The sequence below is a fragment of the Bubalus kerabau genome, chromosome 4 (assembly GCF_029407905.1).
Source record: "Bubalus kerabau isolate K-KA32 ecotype Philippines breed swamp buffalo chromosome 4, PCC_UOA_SB_1v2, whole genome shotgun sequence".
NCBI classification, from domain to species: Eukaryota; Metazoa; Chordata; class Mammalia; order Artiodactyla; family Bovidae; genus Bubalus; species Bubalus kerabau.
This window is the reverse complement of record NC_073627.1, coordinates 141,164,614-141,183,711: the sequence shown is the minus strand read 5'-3', so window position 1 is coordinate 141,183,711 and position 19,098 is coordinate 141,164,614. Positions and strand designations below refer to the sequence as shown.

Sequence of the window (19,098 nt, the reverse complement as noted above, 5' to 3'; positions counted from 1 at the left end):
GGTCAAACGAATTGTCAAGAAAATTAAGCCCCAAATTCTTTCAGCAATTATTCAGAGGGCAAAAAAAAAAAAGAAGACAGTGAAAAAAAAAATTTTGTATAAGAAGTCATTTTAAAAGGCTTTTTATAGATGATGGTTTCTCCTGCTGTGTTGGAAATATGAATTCCATTAACATGGGGTGAAGATTAATCTTGAATTTCCTTCTGATCCCCCCGAGTGGCAGGAAACGGAAATAACCCATCTGGAATCAGCTGGTACATGACTGAATCCTTGGATCAAGAGAGATGAACAATAGTAGAGAGACGTTGTTCAATAGTTAAGTCGTGTCTGACTCTTTGCGACCCCATGGACTGCAGCACACCAGGCTTCTCTGTCCTTCACTATCTCCCAGAGTTTGCTCAAACTCATGTCCTTTGAATCAGTGATGCCATCCAACCATCTCCTCCTGCCCCATGTCGAACCATCTCCTCCTGCCCCATGTCGTCCCCTTCTCCTCCTGCCCTCAATCTTTCCCAGCATCAGAGTCTTTTCCAGTGAGTCGGCTCTTCCCATCAGGTGGCCAAAGTATTGGAGCTTCAGCTTCAGCATCAGTCCTTCCAATGAATATTCAGAATTGACTTCCTTTAGGATTGACTGATTTGATATCCTTGTCCACGGGACTCTCAAGAGTCTTCTCCAGCACCACAGTTTGAAGCATCAATTCTTTGGTGCTCAGCTTTCTTTATGGTCCAACTCTCACATCCATACATGACTACTAGAAAATCCACAGCTTTCACATTATGGAGCTTTGTTGGCAAAGTAATGTCTCTGCTTTTTAAAACTCTGTCTAGTTTTGTCATAGCTTTTCTTCTAAAGAGCAAATGTCTTTGAATTTCATGGTTGCAGTCACCCTCTGCAGTGATTTTGGAGCCCAAGAAGACAAAATCTGCCATTGTTTCCACTTTTTCCCCATCTATTTGACATATGATGGATGTCATGATCTTGCTTTTTGAATGTTGAGATATCAAATTAGATAGATGGTTTAAACAGATGATATTGGTTTATATAGAGAAGAAACAGCTAGAAATATGAACTAGATATAGAAGAAAAACGACAGATGATGATAGCTTAGATGCCATGCCATCTGTCTCTCGGTCACATCTGGCTCTTTGCAACCCAATGGACTGTAGGCCACCAGGCTCCTCTGTCTAAGGGATTCTCCAGGCAAGAATACTAGTGTGGGTTGCCATTTCCTTCTCCAGAGGATCTTTCCGACCCAGGAACCAAACCCATGTCTCCTGCATTGGCAGGCAGATTTATTACCACTGAACCACCTGGGAAGCCCCAATTGGTACTGATATTTAGATAGAGAATAGAGATGCTGGCTAAATCATAGATTAGATAGGTAGACAGATCCATTGACCATTGATCCACGGATTCACACGAGTGCCAAAAGTGTCACAATAATCATTTACAGCACAGTCTCACTTACCTTGCATATAACCCTAAGAAATAGGTATTTATTATCTCCATCTTACAGACGTGGAAATTGCCATCTAGAAATATACTGAGTGAGTGAAAGTCACTCAGTTGCGTCTGCATCTGACTCTTCCCAACCCCATGGACTGTAGCCCACCAGGCTCCTCTGTCCATGGAATTCTCCAGGCAAGAATACCAGAATGGATAGCTATTCCTTTCTCCAGGAGATCTTCCTGACTCAGAGATGGAACTCGGGTCTCCTGCACTGCACGCAGATTCTTTACCTTCTGAGCCACCATGGAAGCCATAGAAATATAGGCGATCACACTCAACCAGAAAGTACTAGAAAGGGAAAATTAAATTTTGGGCTTCTGATTGCTGGACCTCTCCCTGCCCTGCCTGCCCTGTTCTTTGCAGTTTCACCCTCTGGAACATGCTCCAGTTTCTCCCAGCTGAGAGAAAGAGAGAGAGGAGCTGAGACAGACCATATGAATGCTTGCCTTAAAAATCTCTGATTCTATGTTATTACCAGGCCCCTTTGATTTTTCTCTCACAGGCTCTCCACAGGGAAGGATTCCAGGTCTGACCTATCATTAGAGGGAGATTAGGTCATAAACACTATTGACTCAACCTAAAGACAGTAGGGTTTCCTCGGGAAAACCAGCACGGCAGGTGGTCCACAGGGCTAGGCCTGGTGGTCCGTATCCCAGCTACACTCTGCCTTCAGCATCCCCTCTCATCCCACGCTGTACCATCTATCATCTCTCACCCACCCTGACTCCAAGTCATGTGCATGAGTGTTAAGTCACTTCAGTCATGTCCGACTCTGTGCGATCCTAGGAACTGCAGATTACTAGGATCCTCTGTCCATGGGATTCTGCGAAGTCCTACCAGTGCCCTACTAGGCACCAGCTAAACAAAATCTTCCCGAAGGAGGAGACCCTTTTCAGTGACCTGAGCTTAGCCTCATCCCATTTCCTAAGTTTCTGAAGGGCATCCAGCTACAGGATCCACCCACTCCAGGTCACACCACTGGAATCCCCCTCCTTTGGCAAAGAGGCCAGGATACAGCAGAGAACTGAGGGCAGAAGGCACCTCTAGCTTTTAGGAAACCTTAGCAGATCTTCATTAAGTTTCAACAGAAATCCAACTGCTGGACTAGGCACCTAGATTTGGCTCTTAAGCCTGGCCACCACTGGAAGCTTTAAAACTACCAACCTACCTACTTAGAGGGCTTTCCTGGTGGCTCAGTGGTAAAGAATCCACCTGCAATGCAGGAGACTCATGTTCGATCCCTGGGTCAGGAAGATCCCCTGGAGAAGGAAATGGCAACCCACAACAGTATTCTTGCCTGGAAAAATCCATGGGAGGAGGAGCCTGGTGGGCTGCAGTCCACGGGGTCGCAAAGAGTTGGACATGACTTAGCGACTAAACCACCACCACCACCTACCTAGCACAGTCAAATCAGAAGTTCTGGTCTCTGGGCTTGGGGAAAACTCCCCAGGGGATTCCAGTGTGCAGCCGAGGTTTGCAACTGGCTCATCGCAGAATTCCCCTTCAGAGAATAGCCTCAGCCACAGGGACCCCACCCCCGCAGCATCCTCCCTATCATTAGGGGAACATTTACTCACATTCAAAGAGCGCTGGCTCCCATAGGGGTTAACCAGAAAGAACTCTAATTTCTACTCACTGTCATTCCCCTGGGTCATTACCATGGCAGTTCAGACAGACTAAAAGCAAGGAATTTGGGTAAATGGCTTCACCCAACAACAGCAGCCAGTTGGAGGCAGAGCCCTCAAAGCCCCGGGAAAATAATCATTTCCCGAGAAGAAACAGGGAAATCCTTTCAAACAGGAGAAAGGAGAAAGCCCGGAAAAGGGCCCCCAGTGGAGTGATCAGGAACCAGAGCAATGGACAGCAGGTAGAAAAAGGCAGACCCTCCTGCCTATGACAGTCATTTATCCCTTTAAGACACTGTGTACCATTAATCGTTTAAAGAAGGACAGAATGTTCACCTATTATGAAAAGGCACTCTGATGAAAAGCACAGCAGTCCGGGGCCAATCTGGGCAGGGAGATGAAACAGCTGCTCCGTCCTAGTTCCTGTCTTGAACAGAAGGTGCCTTCAAGAAAACCACTGGAAACGTACCTCATGGTAGTTTTCCTAAGTGACTAAGTGGGTATGTCCCATCTTACTAATCACTTCTGACTTCTCCCCTACAACTCAGCACTGAGGCTGTCCAGGGACCAGTCACATTGCCAGGCTTTGGAGAGAAGGTAAGCAGGCAGGGTGGGGGGAGTGATGGAATGCAGGGGGGTGGTTTCCAACTGTGCTTCCCCAAGCCCTAGGATTTCCCAGAGGCAGAGGAGCTGCCAAGATGGAGGGGAAAGGAGTGGAAGAGGATCTGGGCTCTCCCGTGGCCCACCAGTGAGCAACAGCTGCCCTCTTTCATCAGTCTCACTTGCCACATAGGGGCTCCCATGTCAGATTTCACATGAGAAGAGGAGAACAATGCTAAAGATCCCAAGAGAAGAAGGAGCCATGGGGTCAAGGCTTTGGTCCAGACTCATGCTGCTGTTTATCAGGCAGCCAGCATGGGCAGCTCCCATGGATGCTGCGGGTCATATAGTAATGGATAGCACCAGATCCATGCACTCTGGAAATCTCTGCCCAGCTCACTCAGCCAGCACAGGGAACAAGGGTCTCCTTGGACACATATGTGTCAGGCAGGCTCTTACCTAGCCTGAGCCCATGTAATGCTGACTGTCAGAAGCCTGTCCCTCTCATCAACAGTCAGGAAGTCCTTGCTGAAGTCGATCACGGGCATATTCCCGACCACACCCCCTAGTTCTAGCTGTCACTCTGGGCAACAAGACTAATAGGACATTCCTAACCATCAGGATATCCTGTTTCATTATAAGTCAGAGAATAGGCTCTAGGAGCAACCAGTAATGGGACTCTCCACCCTCTGTGTACAGGAGTTAGACCTGATCACATAAGAGATGCCTTCTTAAGAGATGAATGTCACCCTTCTGTGGCCTGGGGTGACTCCTAAAGCTGTAACTGCCAGCTCTCAGGGCCAGAGGCCAGGCAACACACCCTGAATAGATTAGGGTAAATGCCAGTGTCCATGAAATAGGGTCTAGGGACCCAAACAGAACTGTCTCTGCTTCCAGAAGGGCCTCCCTGTGTGTGTGCTCAGTTGTATCCAGCTCTTTGTGACCCCATGGACTGCAGCCCACCAGGCTCGTCTGTCCATGGGATTTTCCAGGCAAGAACACTGGAGTGGGTTGCCATTTCCTTCTCCAGGGGATCTTCCTGACCCAGGGATCGAACCCAGGCCTCCTGCATTGCAGGCAGATTCTTTACCATCTGAGCCACCAGGGAATGCTTGTATGTTAAATGCAATTATTTTGGATACACTATTGTTGTTGTTCAGTCAAACAGTTGTGTCCAACTCTTTGCGACCCTGAAGACTGTAGCCCGCCAGGCTCCTCTGTCCATGGGATTTCCCAGGCAAGAATACTAAAGTGGGTTGCCATTTCCTCCTCCAGGGGATCTTCCCAACCCAAGGGTCAAACTTGCGTCTCCTGCATCTCCTGCACTGGTAGGCAGATTCTTTACCACTGAGCCACCTGGGAAACTCCCAGAAGGGGCTAACAGACTCTAAATCGCACTGGGCTATGCGCTCAACTCATGAATGGCCTCCTTCACAAGAACAGCATCTATGGATGTGTGTGCTAGCCCTTCAGGAAGTGGGGGCTACATTCCAGAAGGCTTCATCTTTTTCACTCTCTTCCTCTGCTCTGCTTGGCACCAGGTATTAGGTGGTCAAGCCAAAATATCCCAGAGAGTGCATGGGTTCTTCCAGTTCCAGCCATTCGTGGCCAAGATTTGCACAGTGACACCTGAGCTGGCCCCATTCCGTGGCGTCGGCTTGCAGAAGGCACTCATGTCCATAGGTGAAATGTACACTTTCACCCACGTGACGCTTGAGGGGGGATGAGAGGCGGAGCGGACAAAAAGAACCCACGTCCACAGCCCATCAGATAATGTGGCTTTCTAACTGCCAGCCCACAGGCAGATGTTGTGGGAACAACTCAGGTCCTGGACTCAAAGACTTTCGTCTGATGTGGTTGGGTTTTCCTGTAAGCACTTTCTAACCCAAGTCAAATGAAATGATGCAAAGGGAATAATCAAAGTATGGATTACAGATGCATTCATATTCCAGTGCATGTGTGTGTTCACACATGGACCCGTCAGAGGCAGGGAGCAAACCCAAGCACCACGTGGATGAAGAAATGACAAGCAGTGGATATGCCGCAGGGACGCTCTGAGCCACACCTGTCCAGGAAGGCCCTTCACCTTGATGTAGGCCTTCTGCCTCCACCAGCATGGCTCTCTAGGAAGAGCTAGATAAGCCAAGGGGCTTCAGAGATGACTGCTGAGTCCTCTGTGGTGCTCAGGGACCACCCTGTGCACTCAGAGAGCAAGCTCCCTCATGAGACGACCAGCATCCCCACTTCCTTCCAAAAGAGGGAAGGAGCAGTCCCCATTCACAACCTCAGACTGATGCTCAGGCTCTGGGTTTTCCCCGCCAACTTCCCTCCCCCAACCATTCCAACAGTTGATTGGACCGCAGTGGCCAGGGGCAGGCGACAGAAATGAGGGCAGTGCTAAAGAGACAGCTGCTTCGGTGGAAATGAACACAACTAGTGAACGTTGTTAACATCAGACGTGTAAACCCTGCTCCCCACCCCCAGGATTCTTGGTCCACTGGCATGACACTCAGATGAAGCAGGAAACCAAGTCCCATGAGCAAATAAGCTCATCCCATCATTCATTCAGCCACGCATCAGTGGAGCAGGTGTCTCAGGAGTAAGACACTGCTGGGGGCGGCGGGTGGCGGGGGGAGGGGGATGAAGATGAAAGAGACAGGGTTTCCCTGGTGGTCCAGTGGTTAAGACTCCACTGGCCAATACAGGGGACACAGATTCCATCTCTGGTCCAGGAAGATCCTACACGCCGCAGAACAGCTAAGCCGATGTGCCACAACTACTGAGCCTGTGCTCTAGAGCCTGAGAGATGCAACAAGAGAAGCAACCACAATGAGAAGCCTGTGTGCAGCAACAAAGACCCAGAGCCGCCAAAAATAAATTAATTTATTAATTTTTATAAAGACAAAAGAGGCAGAGGAGCCATGATCAAACCATAACACAGGACAAACGTCCTGAGGACTAAGGCAAGATCCTTAGCCATCTAGAGTCTGCAGATCTGGCATGGACCTCCAAGAGCCCGACTTTCCAACAGCTCCCCAAGTTCACGTGACAATCACCAGATTCAAATACAGGTTCAAGGGTCCCCTCAGACCCTCCAGGTCAAGAGGCTGGGTAGGGCTCAGGAAGCTGAATGTTTTAAGAGGCACCCCAAGTCACATCAGGGAACCCAGTCTGCTGACCACACTTAGAGAACCCCCGCTCCCACCAAATGGTCAGGTCGGTCCTCCTGCAGCTGGAGCCTCTTTCCTCTGGCTCTGTAGAGAGTAGAGATCCAGAGGGCGTCTCTATGGAGATGGGAGGTTTCTGGTACCTGATGTGAGATGGAACAATAATAACCACCACAGCTGAGTGCTAACTGAGGGCCGGGTCCTATTCTGATGCCTCCACTGTCGATCTCAGTGACAACTATCCCCATTTTGCAGGTGAGGCTTAAAGCAGGTCACACAGGTGGCGGGTGGTGGAGCCGCAGTGGCAGGTATGCACTCCCATACCTGTAACCTGCACTGGTGAACTGGGTGAGTGCCCTGCCCTCTGGCCTACGTCTTCCCCTCTATAAAATGGAGATAACTGTTCTTGCCTGCTTCCTAAAGACTCTGGGGTCTGAACAACTCTGATGGTCACAGAGCCCCCAGGACGCCAGCAGCACTTTCAACAAGCAGCACCCTTGCCACCTCCATGACCCCTCAGCTGGTCTGGATGCCGCCTACAGGGTGTGTGTCTAGAGCCTTTGCCCACCCATCACCAGACCAAAAGGGCAAAGGACATTCCCTCTGCCCCGCATGGAGGGCCCCTTACAAAGATCTCATTGTACATTTCTCAAAGACAGCCTCTGTTTCATGGCAATAATATTATTGTCTGCCACTGACGTGTCACCTCCATTTCCAAACTGGCACTATTTGGCTGCATTTTGCACTGCAGGCTGTGCCTTACAGACAGAAATGGAGCCTCCAGGTCCCGTGACCTGAGAAATGCACAGCAGGCAGCAGGTGAAGACACATCAAGTAACAGGACTTGGAGCAACGCAGAAAGATGGGAGAGAGGGGTTACGGGGAGCATGGTACCAACTTCCTTCAATGGCTTATTTCTATGTTTTCACTTCAAACTCTTCAAAGTGTCCGAAGTATTTAGTGCTGGCCTCAATATTCATTAAAGAAGCTACAATCTCATTGAAAGAGCAGGTCACGGGTGCCAACGAAGTCTCACTCAGCTAGCCATTATTCCTCTTTGCAAGGCTCCTCTCTGAAGCACACTCTAGCCACTCACTCACTTGAAGCAATACAGAATGCATAATCGGCAAGCAAAAAAAACATTCTGATTTCCTCATCTGTATTATTACCACGTGTCTCCTAAGGGAAAGGCAGGCAGTGGTAATTCTATACAGGTCAGTAACCATGGGTAGGCACTTGCAGGAGCAGTTAATATTTCCCTAAGGATATACAAGCAGTGGAGTTTGGAGTGTGACAACTTGGGACCACATTCCCACCACCTCTGCTTACTTTCATTTTTTGAGATTTGTTCATTAAATCTCCCCACTTTTTAACTGCGCCAGCAATTCTGCCTTAAAAGATGCTTGCATTCTGCCCAACTGAGTGGGGCAGGCAGTCAGATTTTTTCCCCCTTCTTCGCTCCAATGCACAATAAGGCCATCTGCTGTTTATTCTGGGCCTGTGGTCCAGGAAGCAAGACTCTGGAGACATCCCACACCCCTCCACAGAAGGAACCCACCTGAAAGTCAGGGAAAGATGCTCACAGCTGCTGAGAAAGAAGGCCAAACAGAAGGTCAGGGTGTCAGCAGGAAGAGATGTGCTCATGAGTGAAGGTGGGTCGGGGAGGGAAGGCAGAAAGAGACAAGAGGACTTCCCTGGTGGTCCAGTGATTAAGACTCTGCGCTTCTACTGCAGGGGGCACGGGTTCAGCCCTGGTCAGGGAACTAAGATCCCACATGCCACATAGCATGGCCAAAGAAAGAAAAGGACAAGAAGCAGGAAAGGAACCAAAGAATGGATCAAGTGTGAGGAGTGAAGAGGCAGAATCAAGAAAGCAGGATGGAGTCTTTCAAGTAAGGTGGAGAAAAAGCAGAGCGTTTACAGATCTGTGGAGCAAAGTGCAAGTGATTAGAGGCAAACTCCATCTCTGAGCTCAGTGAGTTGCCAAATGTGGGAGCTGGAAAGGACATCCAGGATCCTCTAGTGCAAATCCTTTACTGTGCAGACGAGCAGCCACAAGAACTGAGGTGATTCACCCAAAAGTCACACAACAGGTCAGTGTGGCAGGTAGACCAGATCTCCAGAATCCTCGTTGGATATATTTATACCTCCTAGGGCTGTCCTTTGGCCCAATGATAGACATCATCTATCACTCCCTTGAAGTGAAATGAAAGTCACTCAGTCGTGTCTGACTCTTTGTGATCCCATGGACTGTGGCCCACCAGGCTCCTCTGTCCATGGAATTCTCCAGAATACTGGAGTGGGTTGCCATGTCCTCCTCCAAGGGATCTTTGCAACCTAGGGACCAAACCTGGGTCTTCTGCATTGCAGGCAGATTCTTTACCGTCTGAGCCACTGAGGAAGCATTATTTGTGACTTACTAACAATCTGTGACCAAGGCAGGGGCCTACAGGGCCCCGACAGGGACTCCAAACTGAGGCAGATTATAACCTTGACTTGGTCTTCCAGGCTGACACCCGAGGAGTCTGTTTCTCTAAGGTCCAGTGTGGTTCCGCAGCCCGCCCTGGAGGAGGAGTGGAAATTCCCACTGGTGCCGGTAAGTCCTAACAGACACCACTGACAAAGCAGCAGGCATCCACACTAGGCCAGTGTCCCAAAGTGTGTGTGGACACCACCTGCAACCACAAGAATGGTACCCTCTAGGTTAAGAGGTAACATGTGCAGTAAGAAAGAAGTAAGGCTTAAAAAAAAAAAAAGCTTTTTCTGGTCAGTGATGACACCCAGAAAACCAGAAAGGACACAAGAAGGTGAATGCTTGATTTAAAAGTCAAAGAGCTCAGACTAGAAGGGGCTGGCAGTATTCTGACAAGTGGTTGGGAGGACAAGAGGAAGCTCAGAAACAGACCCTGCAATTACACATTAAAAAGAGCATCAATTCATAAAGTAACCAGTAAGATAGGTTTTTCTAGAGCATAAAGCACTGAGTTCTTTCCATGTTGACCCTCTTTTAAACTGAACTATAAGGTTTTAAGACAGACTGTATATTGGCTTTCATCCTTGGATAAAATCTTAAAAAAAAAAAAAGAAATAAAATAATGCCAACTGCAGCAACATGGATGGACCTGGAGATGACCATACTAAGTGAAGAAAGTCAGACGGAAGAAGATAAATATCATGTGATACTGCTTATATGTGGAATCTAACAACTGATACAAATGAACTTATTTGTAAAATACAAACAGACATAGAAAACAAATTTATGGTTACCAAAGAGGAAAGGAGCAGAGGGAGGGAACAATTACTAGTTTGACATTCAGAGATACACACTACTATATATATATTAATACACAGATAAACAAGGACTGACTATATAACATAAGAAACTATATTTACTATCATGTAACAACTATAATAGAAAAGAATCTGAAAAAGAATAGACATGCACTGATATATAACTGAATCACTTTGCTGTACACCTGAAACTAACACAACTTTGTAAATCAACTACACTTCAATAAACAAATAAAAATTTAAAAATTATGTGTCTAGTGGGTCACTGTACAACTTGCCTACCTTCTCAAAATCAAAATGATATTTGTCAAAAGGACAATAAACAGGCATGCTGGAAACTGACCATTCACAAACAAACACTTCACATTTGTTAGGAAATATACTTTAGATTTGGCTGACTGAAAAGCATACATCTTACGGAGCAATATTCATGGGGCATCAAGGTGTCCATGGCAGAACAATCTTCATATCTTAACAACAACTGATATCTTCAGGTGCTTCTCTGAGCAGGACTGCCCAGCTCCATTTATGTCAAACCCCAAGCAGGAAGTAATCCTTCCATTTGATGTTCTTATCAGTAGAATTAAGTTCCTGGTTCAACAATTCATCTGTTGTACCCTGGCCTCATTCCAAAAAGATACACCCTTTGGGAATTCTTTAAAAGTCAAAATCAAATACTTAGGAGCAAAGGCTCAAAATTGATAGCCCTGAAGATTACTCCAAGGACTGTTGTTTTCAAAGTGATCACAATCAAATCACATTTTCAATCTAAGAAAGACAAAAGCTCTAGAGTAGAGAAAGCAAGAAGCCACTCTTTTTTTTTTTAATCCTACTGAAATTCTCAAGTTCAACTGAAGAACCTTAGAGCTGGACAGAAAATGAGCCTAAGGCTGGCCTGTCCCCATCACTCCCCTTACTTGGAAGACCCATCCACTGTTCAGTTTGGCAACCTTAAGAAGGAAAGACTCAACAACACAGACTCATGTTCACATGATAATGATTCTCAGGCACTAAGAATATTCTTTGTAAGCTGTCTTACTGATCATGGTGGTTCCTCCAGCCAGGGCTGCCTTGGTGCCTTGAAAGAAGTCATCAGCAGAGGTCATCCCCTGATCAGGCATCTGGAAGCGGGTATGGACGTCAATCCCTCCAGGGATCACCATTCTGGAATGGGCTTCAATGGTCTTCACCCCTCCCGGCACAATCAGGTTTTCTCCTATTTGCCTAAATAAACAGGGTGGGCAATAATGATCGTAAATGAAATGTCCTAAATCAAACAGCATCTGATAGACACTTTCACCAAGCCCATAAACATTCCTTCTCTATATTCCAAAGACTTTTCAGATTATTGGTATTGTTATTATTCATAATGTCTGTACCCTACTCCCTACCCACAAGAAGCAATGTAGAGCATACTAGAAGACAAAATTTAAATAAGGCATCAGAGGCCAATTCAAGGTTTAGTTACCAGAAAACCCATATGACCAAATGATAACAAAGCCCCAAGGTATTTACATAAAATACCACCATACTTTATAACACACCCAGTTGAGTTACTTATCCTATAACAGTTTTCTCCAGACCTGATTTCACTTTACATTTATTTTCACCATACCCTTTTCAACAAAGAGAAATGAGGATTAAAAGAATATGGAGTAAAACAAAACAAAGCAAAAATAATAACATTATTATTATAAAAAGTAAACACTATGATAGAAACTACTTAAAAATATGATTAGCACCTCTAGATAACAGAGGTAGAAAATTATTCATTTGTGATGAATAATGAATATAAATCAAATTCATTAATATGTATTAAGTAATATTCATTTGTGGGTGACATGAATTCATTTCCCATTTTTTAAAAAAAATACCTCTGCTACATCTTTCTGTCAGTTTTTTGAAAAGGCAAAACTAATCACCAAGGAGTTGGTCAAGTTCTAAAACAAATTAGTGATGACTAAAAATAGCACATGGGCTTATTCACTCTTCCGCCAGAGTCTTACAGACCAGATCATGCTGCTTTCCAGTTGGGGGAAAATGGAACATGAAAGTCATGGTATTTGAGAGCCTGGAGCTGAGACTGTCACAAGCAAACACACATGGAGAAAACATTAAATGTTGAAATGTTAAAACCTCTTTTAGGATCATAAATCAGGGTGTGAGTTTCCAGGCAACAGACCCGCTCACTACACTTTTCCACTCCTCTGGACTGGCTTGCTGCTGGCCCTTGATAAATGCTGCTTATTTAAAAGATGTCATTCGCTACAGTGTTTGTCTTTAAACAGATGTGCTATTTCTCCAGAGCCCTGTGAGCTGTCCCAGTTGGAAGGGCATGAGGATACTGGGATGTTCTCAATGCACTTAACCCTCTAGGGTCCAAAAATACCCTAAATCAATCACTGTTCTGTTGTTTTCTCCTTTGAAACACAATACACAGTAAACACAAGGGCAGTCCTATTTGTGTTCACTGACACTTAAAGAACGAAACCTAAAATTGCCTTGAATGAGGCAGTAATTTGTCTCTGTGGCCTAGTAATTAATTGGTACCCTTTGGCCCCAACAACTTGGATTCTTGATTAAGAAAGCAGATGTGCCATCGTAACAGATGAGGCTGTATTTTGTATCTGTGTCCTTTGACTGTCCTACCCTCCCCACACAACAACTACGTTCTAGGAACACCTTTAATATAGTCAGTGGATCATAACCCAAGTATTTGGCAACAAAAAGACGTTGTGTCACATTGGTTAAAAATAGTCAATTACATAACACGTAAGGAAATGGGTGTGCATCTATTTGTAGCTTTGAATTCCCTAAATCTGAGCTTTCAAATTCACTAATTACCAGCAATCAAGCTGTGTTTAAACAGATATTAAGTTAGTCTCTCTTTGAAGTCACTAGAGCTGATACTAGGCATCTGAATTGGAGATAATGCTTAGGAACACTGCAAGGTACCCAAATTTGTCAAGATGATGAGTTACACTTACTTGATCAACCCATCTTCCATGTATATGTCTGCATAGAATGACTGGTCATCATTAACAATTTTACCTCCTTTGATCAGAAGACGATCACTCTGAAACGAAGAAGCAGTAAGGTCATAATGCATTCCTGACCCAAGATAAGACAAATGAGCTAAGAACACTTTCACTGTTTCAAAGGATGCTCAAAATGAGCCAATTTGGGAAAGACTCACTGACAAAGGTGAACCTGTATATGGCAACCTATTCATCACTTGATGAGTCAGAACATACTGGCAAAATTCAAAGCTTATCCTAGAGGGAAAAAATCTCTTTCCATTAGACCCAAAAGCAAAAAAGAATTAAAAAAAAAAAAAAAAAAAAGCCCAACAATCTCTCTTTAAAGAGCTATTTAAAAACGTTTCAGATAAAGAAGACAATTACTTTAAATAGCTTTAGGCTAAACTTCATTTTAAAACAAAATACACCTACATGTAGGGGAAGTCAATTCTTGGCGAGGTTTGTGTGGGGGAAAAATTAACCAAAGTCTGTTGTCATGGGATACTCTACACAAACACATTTGGTTCAACCATAGCAAGGTTTCAATTCAGTATGTTCTTTATCTTTGTGGTAAATCACAGCAACTGTAGGTGGGGAGAAAATACTTCAAAGATGCATCATTTTAACTGTTCAGCTGTTAAGAAAAAGGTAAAGTTTTCAGATAAAGTAGATGAGAAGACAAGTTCTAAAACTCTCACACCATTATTGACTATACATGTACTTATATTTTAATTGGTGCAAAAAAAATATATGACAAGCAGCCCATAAGTCACAAGAATGTAATGATTCATCTCTATAGCAAATGCTGTTGATGGAATCTTATGCTAAAATTCTGTGTTCAACGGATACACACCTGTATTATTCCACACAAGGGTTAAATGCCCTTTTAATATGGTTTTAATATAGTCCATTTTAACAATAACTCAAAATTCAATTAAAAATAATATTCTCATCAAGTGCAATTTATGTTTAGCACTTAACAAAAAGAGAAAATTAAAGCAACTCTTTAAAAAAAAAAATACATGCTGCTTGAGACATAGGGGAAAAGACTTTTACACATAAATGCACACACACTTGGGTTTAAAAAGTATTTATTGTTTCTCTAACATAATGAAAAACATTAAGATTATTTTAATTGTGTACACTGTGGGGGCCTTCATTCTGTTGCAGACTTTGGAGAGACAGAATAAAGAGGCAGCAACAATTCCTGCATTTACATAAAATAAATGTAAAAGCCTTTACAAAATCCTGCCCTGTAAACCATGTCACTCCAGCTGCCAATCAAACCTGTGAGGTGGATGGAGCCAGATTATTGTTCCCAGGACACAGATAGAAACTAAGACTCAGAGAGGTTAAACCACTGGCCCAAAGTCACCTGATCCTGTGCATGAACTGTCTACAATGACCTCCCCCACTTCCCCAGTACCCAGCTTTGACAGGATAAATATCCTTGGGGAGGCAAGGAGAAGCCCTGCCCTTCACCACCTGCTCGCTTTGTCACTGCGGTACCTGTCTCAGCCATCATGCGAATCCCGGAGCCAACATCATGTTAAGAAAAAGAGAGAGAGAGAGAAACATCACAGCCCAGCTCACTCGTGTGGCTTCTTACATAAGAGGTTGGCCGTGTTGATGGAGGGAGGGAAACCATGCTATAGGTCCCACTATCCTGCAACCAGATTTTGTTAAAGGATAAAGGGGGCGCTCTTTTGAGGGGAAAAAAAAAATCAGTCTTGTTGATTGTTTGCTTTTTAAATTTTTTTCTCCCCACACTGTCAAACCGAAACTGCCTTTTTCATTCACGAAGACAGCGGATTACTTCAGGCTTGCAGCAAATCTGCTCTCCACCCGCCCCCCACCCCACGCCCCAGATTCCTTTCTCGGGCGCAATGAACACATAATGTGGTGTGCCCCCGCGCTCGGCCCTTTGGGATTTTGGGTCTCTCGCCCTCAAGAAAAAGCTAGCAGCCACCGCCTCTGCTCTAGCAGCTCATCCTCTAAAACCCTCCGGGGCACACGCCCCCTCCCCCGTGCGTTCGCTCCCACATCCCACTCCTGCGGATGGGTGTGCCCTTGTGCATCCAGTGGAAGCCGGGGTGCCGGTGGCTAAGGAGGAAACCACAGTGAAAGCGCGCCCTCAGACCCAGCCCTAAACACATCGTGACTTTTCAAAGATTCTTTCTTTCCGTCACCGCCTCAGCCCTGGGTTCTACCAGTTGCAATCGCGTTATCATTATATAACAATGAATTTCCCTCGCGTTCGTCCCTCCGCGGGATATCATTCGGGGATGCAGAGAGCTAAGACTGGCGAGAAGAGGAGATGGGGGCGGGGGAGCAGCGGGAACAAGAACCTGTGTTCATCTCCGAAGCATCGCAGAGTCAACGCTTGGAGCTCCTGATTTACAGACTAAGGACCCCAGGGCCCAGGACTGCGCCCGCATCTCCGGCTGCTGCAATCATTGTCTGGCCGAGGCCGGGCCGGGCCATCTGCTCGGCGCGTCGCGCAGCGCCATTACCTCCCCAAACCCGGCTCCGTGCTGTCCCCAACGCCCACCCTCCTAGCCCGCTTTGTATAAGCCAACACGGACGCCTCCCTGGCTACAGACACAAGAAAGCGAGCCCAGAGCCCCGCCAGGATCCCAGCCCCAAACCCTGGGGCGAGAAAGCCAATAGGGCCATCAAAAACCGGTCCTGGTCAACAAAAAGCCCACGCCTGTCCGTCCTTACCAACCCCCCCGTCCCCGCACCTCCTCCTCTGCTCATCACCACGTCCCTGTTTTTCCTTCCCGTTTCCCCAGGATCCCGGTACACCCAGCCCTTTTCAGCATCCCTCCGCTGTCATTACGCCTCCGGGCTGAAATCGCTCCTTTTTCTGAAGAACCGGAGGAAGTCTCCAGAAAGCCCCTTACGGTGGGGGCGGGAAATGGGGAAGAATCCATTTCCCCGTCTCCCCCATCAGGCTCCAGGAGTCCAGCCCCGCAGCACGCAGCCGGGAGAACAATATCCGAGCTTCAACCATGCATATTCAATCTGGGATCCATTTGCTTACACCCCGCAGGCCGGCACCGCAGCATCTCGCTCTGACAATAAAAGGATACAGCGGATCTGGCGCGCTACCTAAAACGACCTTAATGCACTCACGGTCCTATTTTAATGCCTTAGAAACTATGCGGCTTACAATTCCATAGGATTGCGTCTCCCATCACGATCGCCTTCTTCATTAACAAGAGGGAAAAGAGAAAAAAAAAAAGTTGGGTTCCTCTTCCTCCCCCTGCTTTAAAAAAAAATAAATATTCTTTAGACCATTTGTGCTACAAAAAAAATGTTGCTGGCCGATCGCATATCGCCCAAGTACCCAACTCACCGTGATGCGTGGAATATTTTTCTTCCCCTGATAAGACATCTCTCTCCTGGGAAAAAATTAATTTCAAAAGAGCAGCTTTAAAACAAAAATTGCCAGGAAAGACACTTGGTTATTTTTTTTGCAGGACTGAAAAATGTGCAGTCGAATAGCTGGTCTTGCTGATAGCAAATATCAGGAACGTAAGAGATAAATGCAATCCTCTGTCTCTTTTTCTTCCTCTCCTCCAGCACTGCCCCAGCTAGGGCGGAAAAAAAGAAAGAGAGAGAGAGAGAGAGAGAACAGGAGGGAAGGGGGTGGAAATAAACTACAGCAATAAAAGCCTCGGTTCAAGTCTGCCACCGCGGCGCATGCGCCGCCAGCCACTCCCTTTCCTCTCGGGCCAAAGCCATCCGCTTCGAGAGAGACGAGTCCTGATTGGTCACAATCGTGGGATGTGCAAATAAGTGCGGGCGGGGAGGGGAGCGGCGCGAGTGCGCGAATTGCTGCAGTGCAGCCGAGGGCGGCGGTCGGTGCGTGCGCCCGATCGGGGAGCGCGCCTTTCGCGCCCTTTCTTTGGACCAGGGCATCGGCCACCGGGGCTGGCAGAGGCCCCAAATGCAGCATCAGCTATGCAGGGATAGCGGAGGGGTGATCGTTACGGACAGGGGGAGTCTAGCCCCTAGACGGTGGGCTTAGATGGGGCCCCGGCGGCACGCACCCGCTCGCGCGCGCCCCGGTGGATGCCCGCCCGCGCGCCAATCCGCGGAGGCCGCCGCTGCAGCCCCGCGTGGGGTGACTGCGCCGAGCCAATGGCTTTGCTGGCGGCGAGCGCGCGACTGCACGGCCGGCCGGCGCCGCGCCGCCCGGGAGGGGCGCCCGAGCCCTCCTCCCGCCGCCCTCGCCTTTCGCGAAGGCTCGCTCGGCCTCCGCCCAGGAGTCGACGGGGGAATTCAGATGGCAGCGAGCGGAGGGAAGGGGAGCGGGGCGGGAAGGCTCCGCGAGGCGCCGCGCCGGCCACGCCCGGCCCTCGAGAGGGGCGGCTGGACGCGGGCCTGTGGGCGGCCGGCGCCCGGCTGGACCCCCCCGGGGGCGGAGAGGCGCGGGCCCGTGGTGAGGCTGCGGAGAAGTGGAGCCGGAGGCCAGGCTTCGGGCATCCTTGGCCTGGCAGCTGGAAAAGAAAGTCTGAAGCCCTCACTGCTCTAAGCAGGGAAGGAAAGCAGCCAGGGAAGACGTAGTTCGCTGCTGGGGATGGAAACCCCGCCCTGAAACATCCTTTTGTGCCTTGGGGTCGCCAGGAACTTGGGGGCAAGGGAGGAGCATCAAGCGCCTGTTGGGGCCAAAAAAGCCTCAGTCTAGGGCCCGGGTCTCTTTAGTAGTCACTCTCACCTACACGATTTAGGGGAATGAAGCAGGAGGCAAGGGATGTGGGGAGGGCTGGGGAATACATTTCTATGCTGCCTGCAATTCTGTTGAGAAACTGTTAGGATTAACAGTGCCCAAGGAGCTCAAAGGATGTGCATTGCTATAGACTGGCCCCCCAGTTCACATAATGAAGTCAAAAGCCAGGAGATGAACTGGAGAAGCCGGAGGAATGAAGGAAAGGCGATCTCAAAAAGAAAGATATCCTGAGTCATGGAGAGAACCACCCAGAATCCGTTTAAAACACGGGTAGTCCTAACTCCCCAGCCAGAGGTGCTACCACACAGGGCTTTTAAGGCCTCCCTTCTTGGGCTAGAAATTGAACAGGTTGGGACCCCTTGGCTCTGTCCAAGTCCTTCTCTGATGCTCTTACTTCAGAATCCCTGTAGAAAGAAGAAGCTGAACCACTTGATCGCGAGCAGTCTATCAAAGGTTGCCCAGTCAAGTACAATGACTAAAACATCTGGGTTGGCCTTGAACTTCTCTACTAGATATCAAACAATAGATAGAATCCCAACGTAATCTATGCCTTCCGGCAACCATGGAGAGGAGGAAAAAAATCTATTTAGTTGGCTCACACCTGCTCAGCAAAGATTAGCCAGATAAACGCAAAATAATCCTGAGGCTAGGATGGGCTCACGTTTCAAAGTCTCTCTGCATCTGGCCTCTGTGGATGGTTAGTTGTCTCTCCAGAAGGTGTAAGATGCACCCTTTCACTCCTCGGGCTTCTGTAAATTCTAAAGTCGCAGAAAGAGGCTCGGGGACACCCAGCAAGCTTCCCAGCTGGTTAATTCATTGCAGTTCCAATTAGCTCTGCATCTTAAAAATTGAAAAAAGGAGCACTTCCCCCTCCAACTCTGTGATGTGCTAAGAGCCAAGTGAGTTGAAGTCAGCAAGTATTGGTGTCAGCCTGAAAGGGTCAAAGTCACACATAGAATGTACCTTCCTACCCAGAAAACCCACTGTCATTTCCAACCAGGAGTGGGTGAGGGGCAGCAGGGGAATGAGTATCCTATTAAATCATAAGGAAAATACTACTTGACAAACAAGTAAATGTGGGTCAAATTAAAGCAGAATAACCACTAATGACATTGTTTGTTTATATTCTTGTTCTATGTTCCTGC

General features: G+C 47.2%; 1 protein-coding gene across 2 annotated transcripts in view; it reads right to left on the bottom strand.

Moving 5' to 3' along the window:
* LOC129650388 (dihydropyrimidinase-related protein 2) overlaps positions 1–16,936 on the bottom strand; it is a 79,398-nt gene extending 62,462 nt beyond the window's left edge. The window contains exons 1-4 of one of the 2 annotated variants that reach the window (XM_055578781.1): positions 16,577–16,936; positions 16,391–16,486; positions 13,183–13,271; positions 11,235–11,419 (exon numbers count right to left, since the gene is read on the bottom strand). In XM_055578781.1, coding sequence (XP_055434756.1) covers positions 11,235–11,419; positions 13,183–13,202 — 205 coding nt within the window. In that variant the 5' untranslated portion in view covers positions 13,203–13,271; positions 16,391–16,486; positions 16,577–16,936. The remainder of the gene's footprint in view (positions 1–11,234; positions 11,420–13,182; positions 13,272–16,390; positions 16,487–16,576) is intronic. The other variant, XM_055578780.1, reaches the window with a different exon arrangement.
* Positions 16,937–19,098: the final 2,162 nt, after the last annotated feature.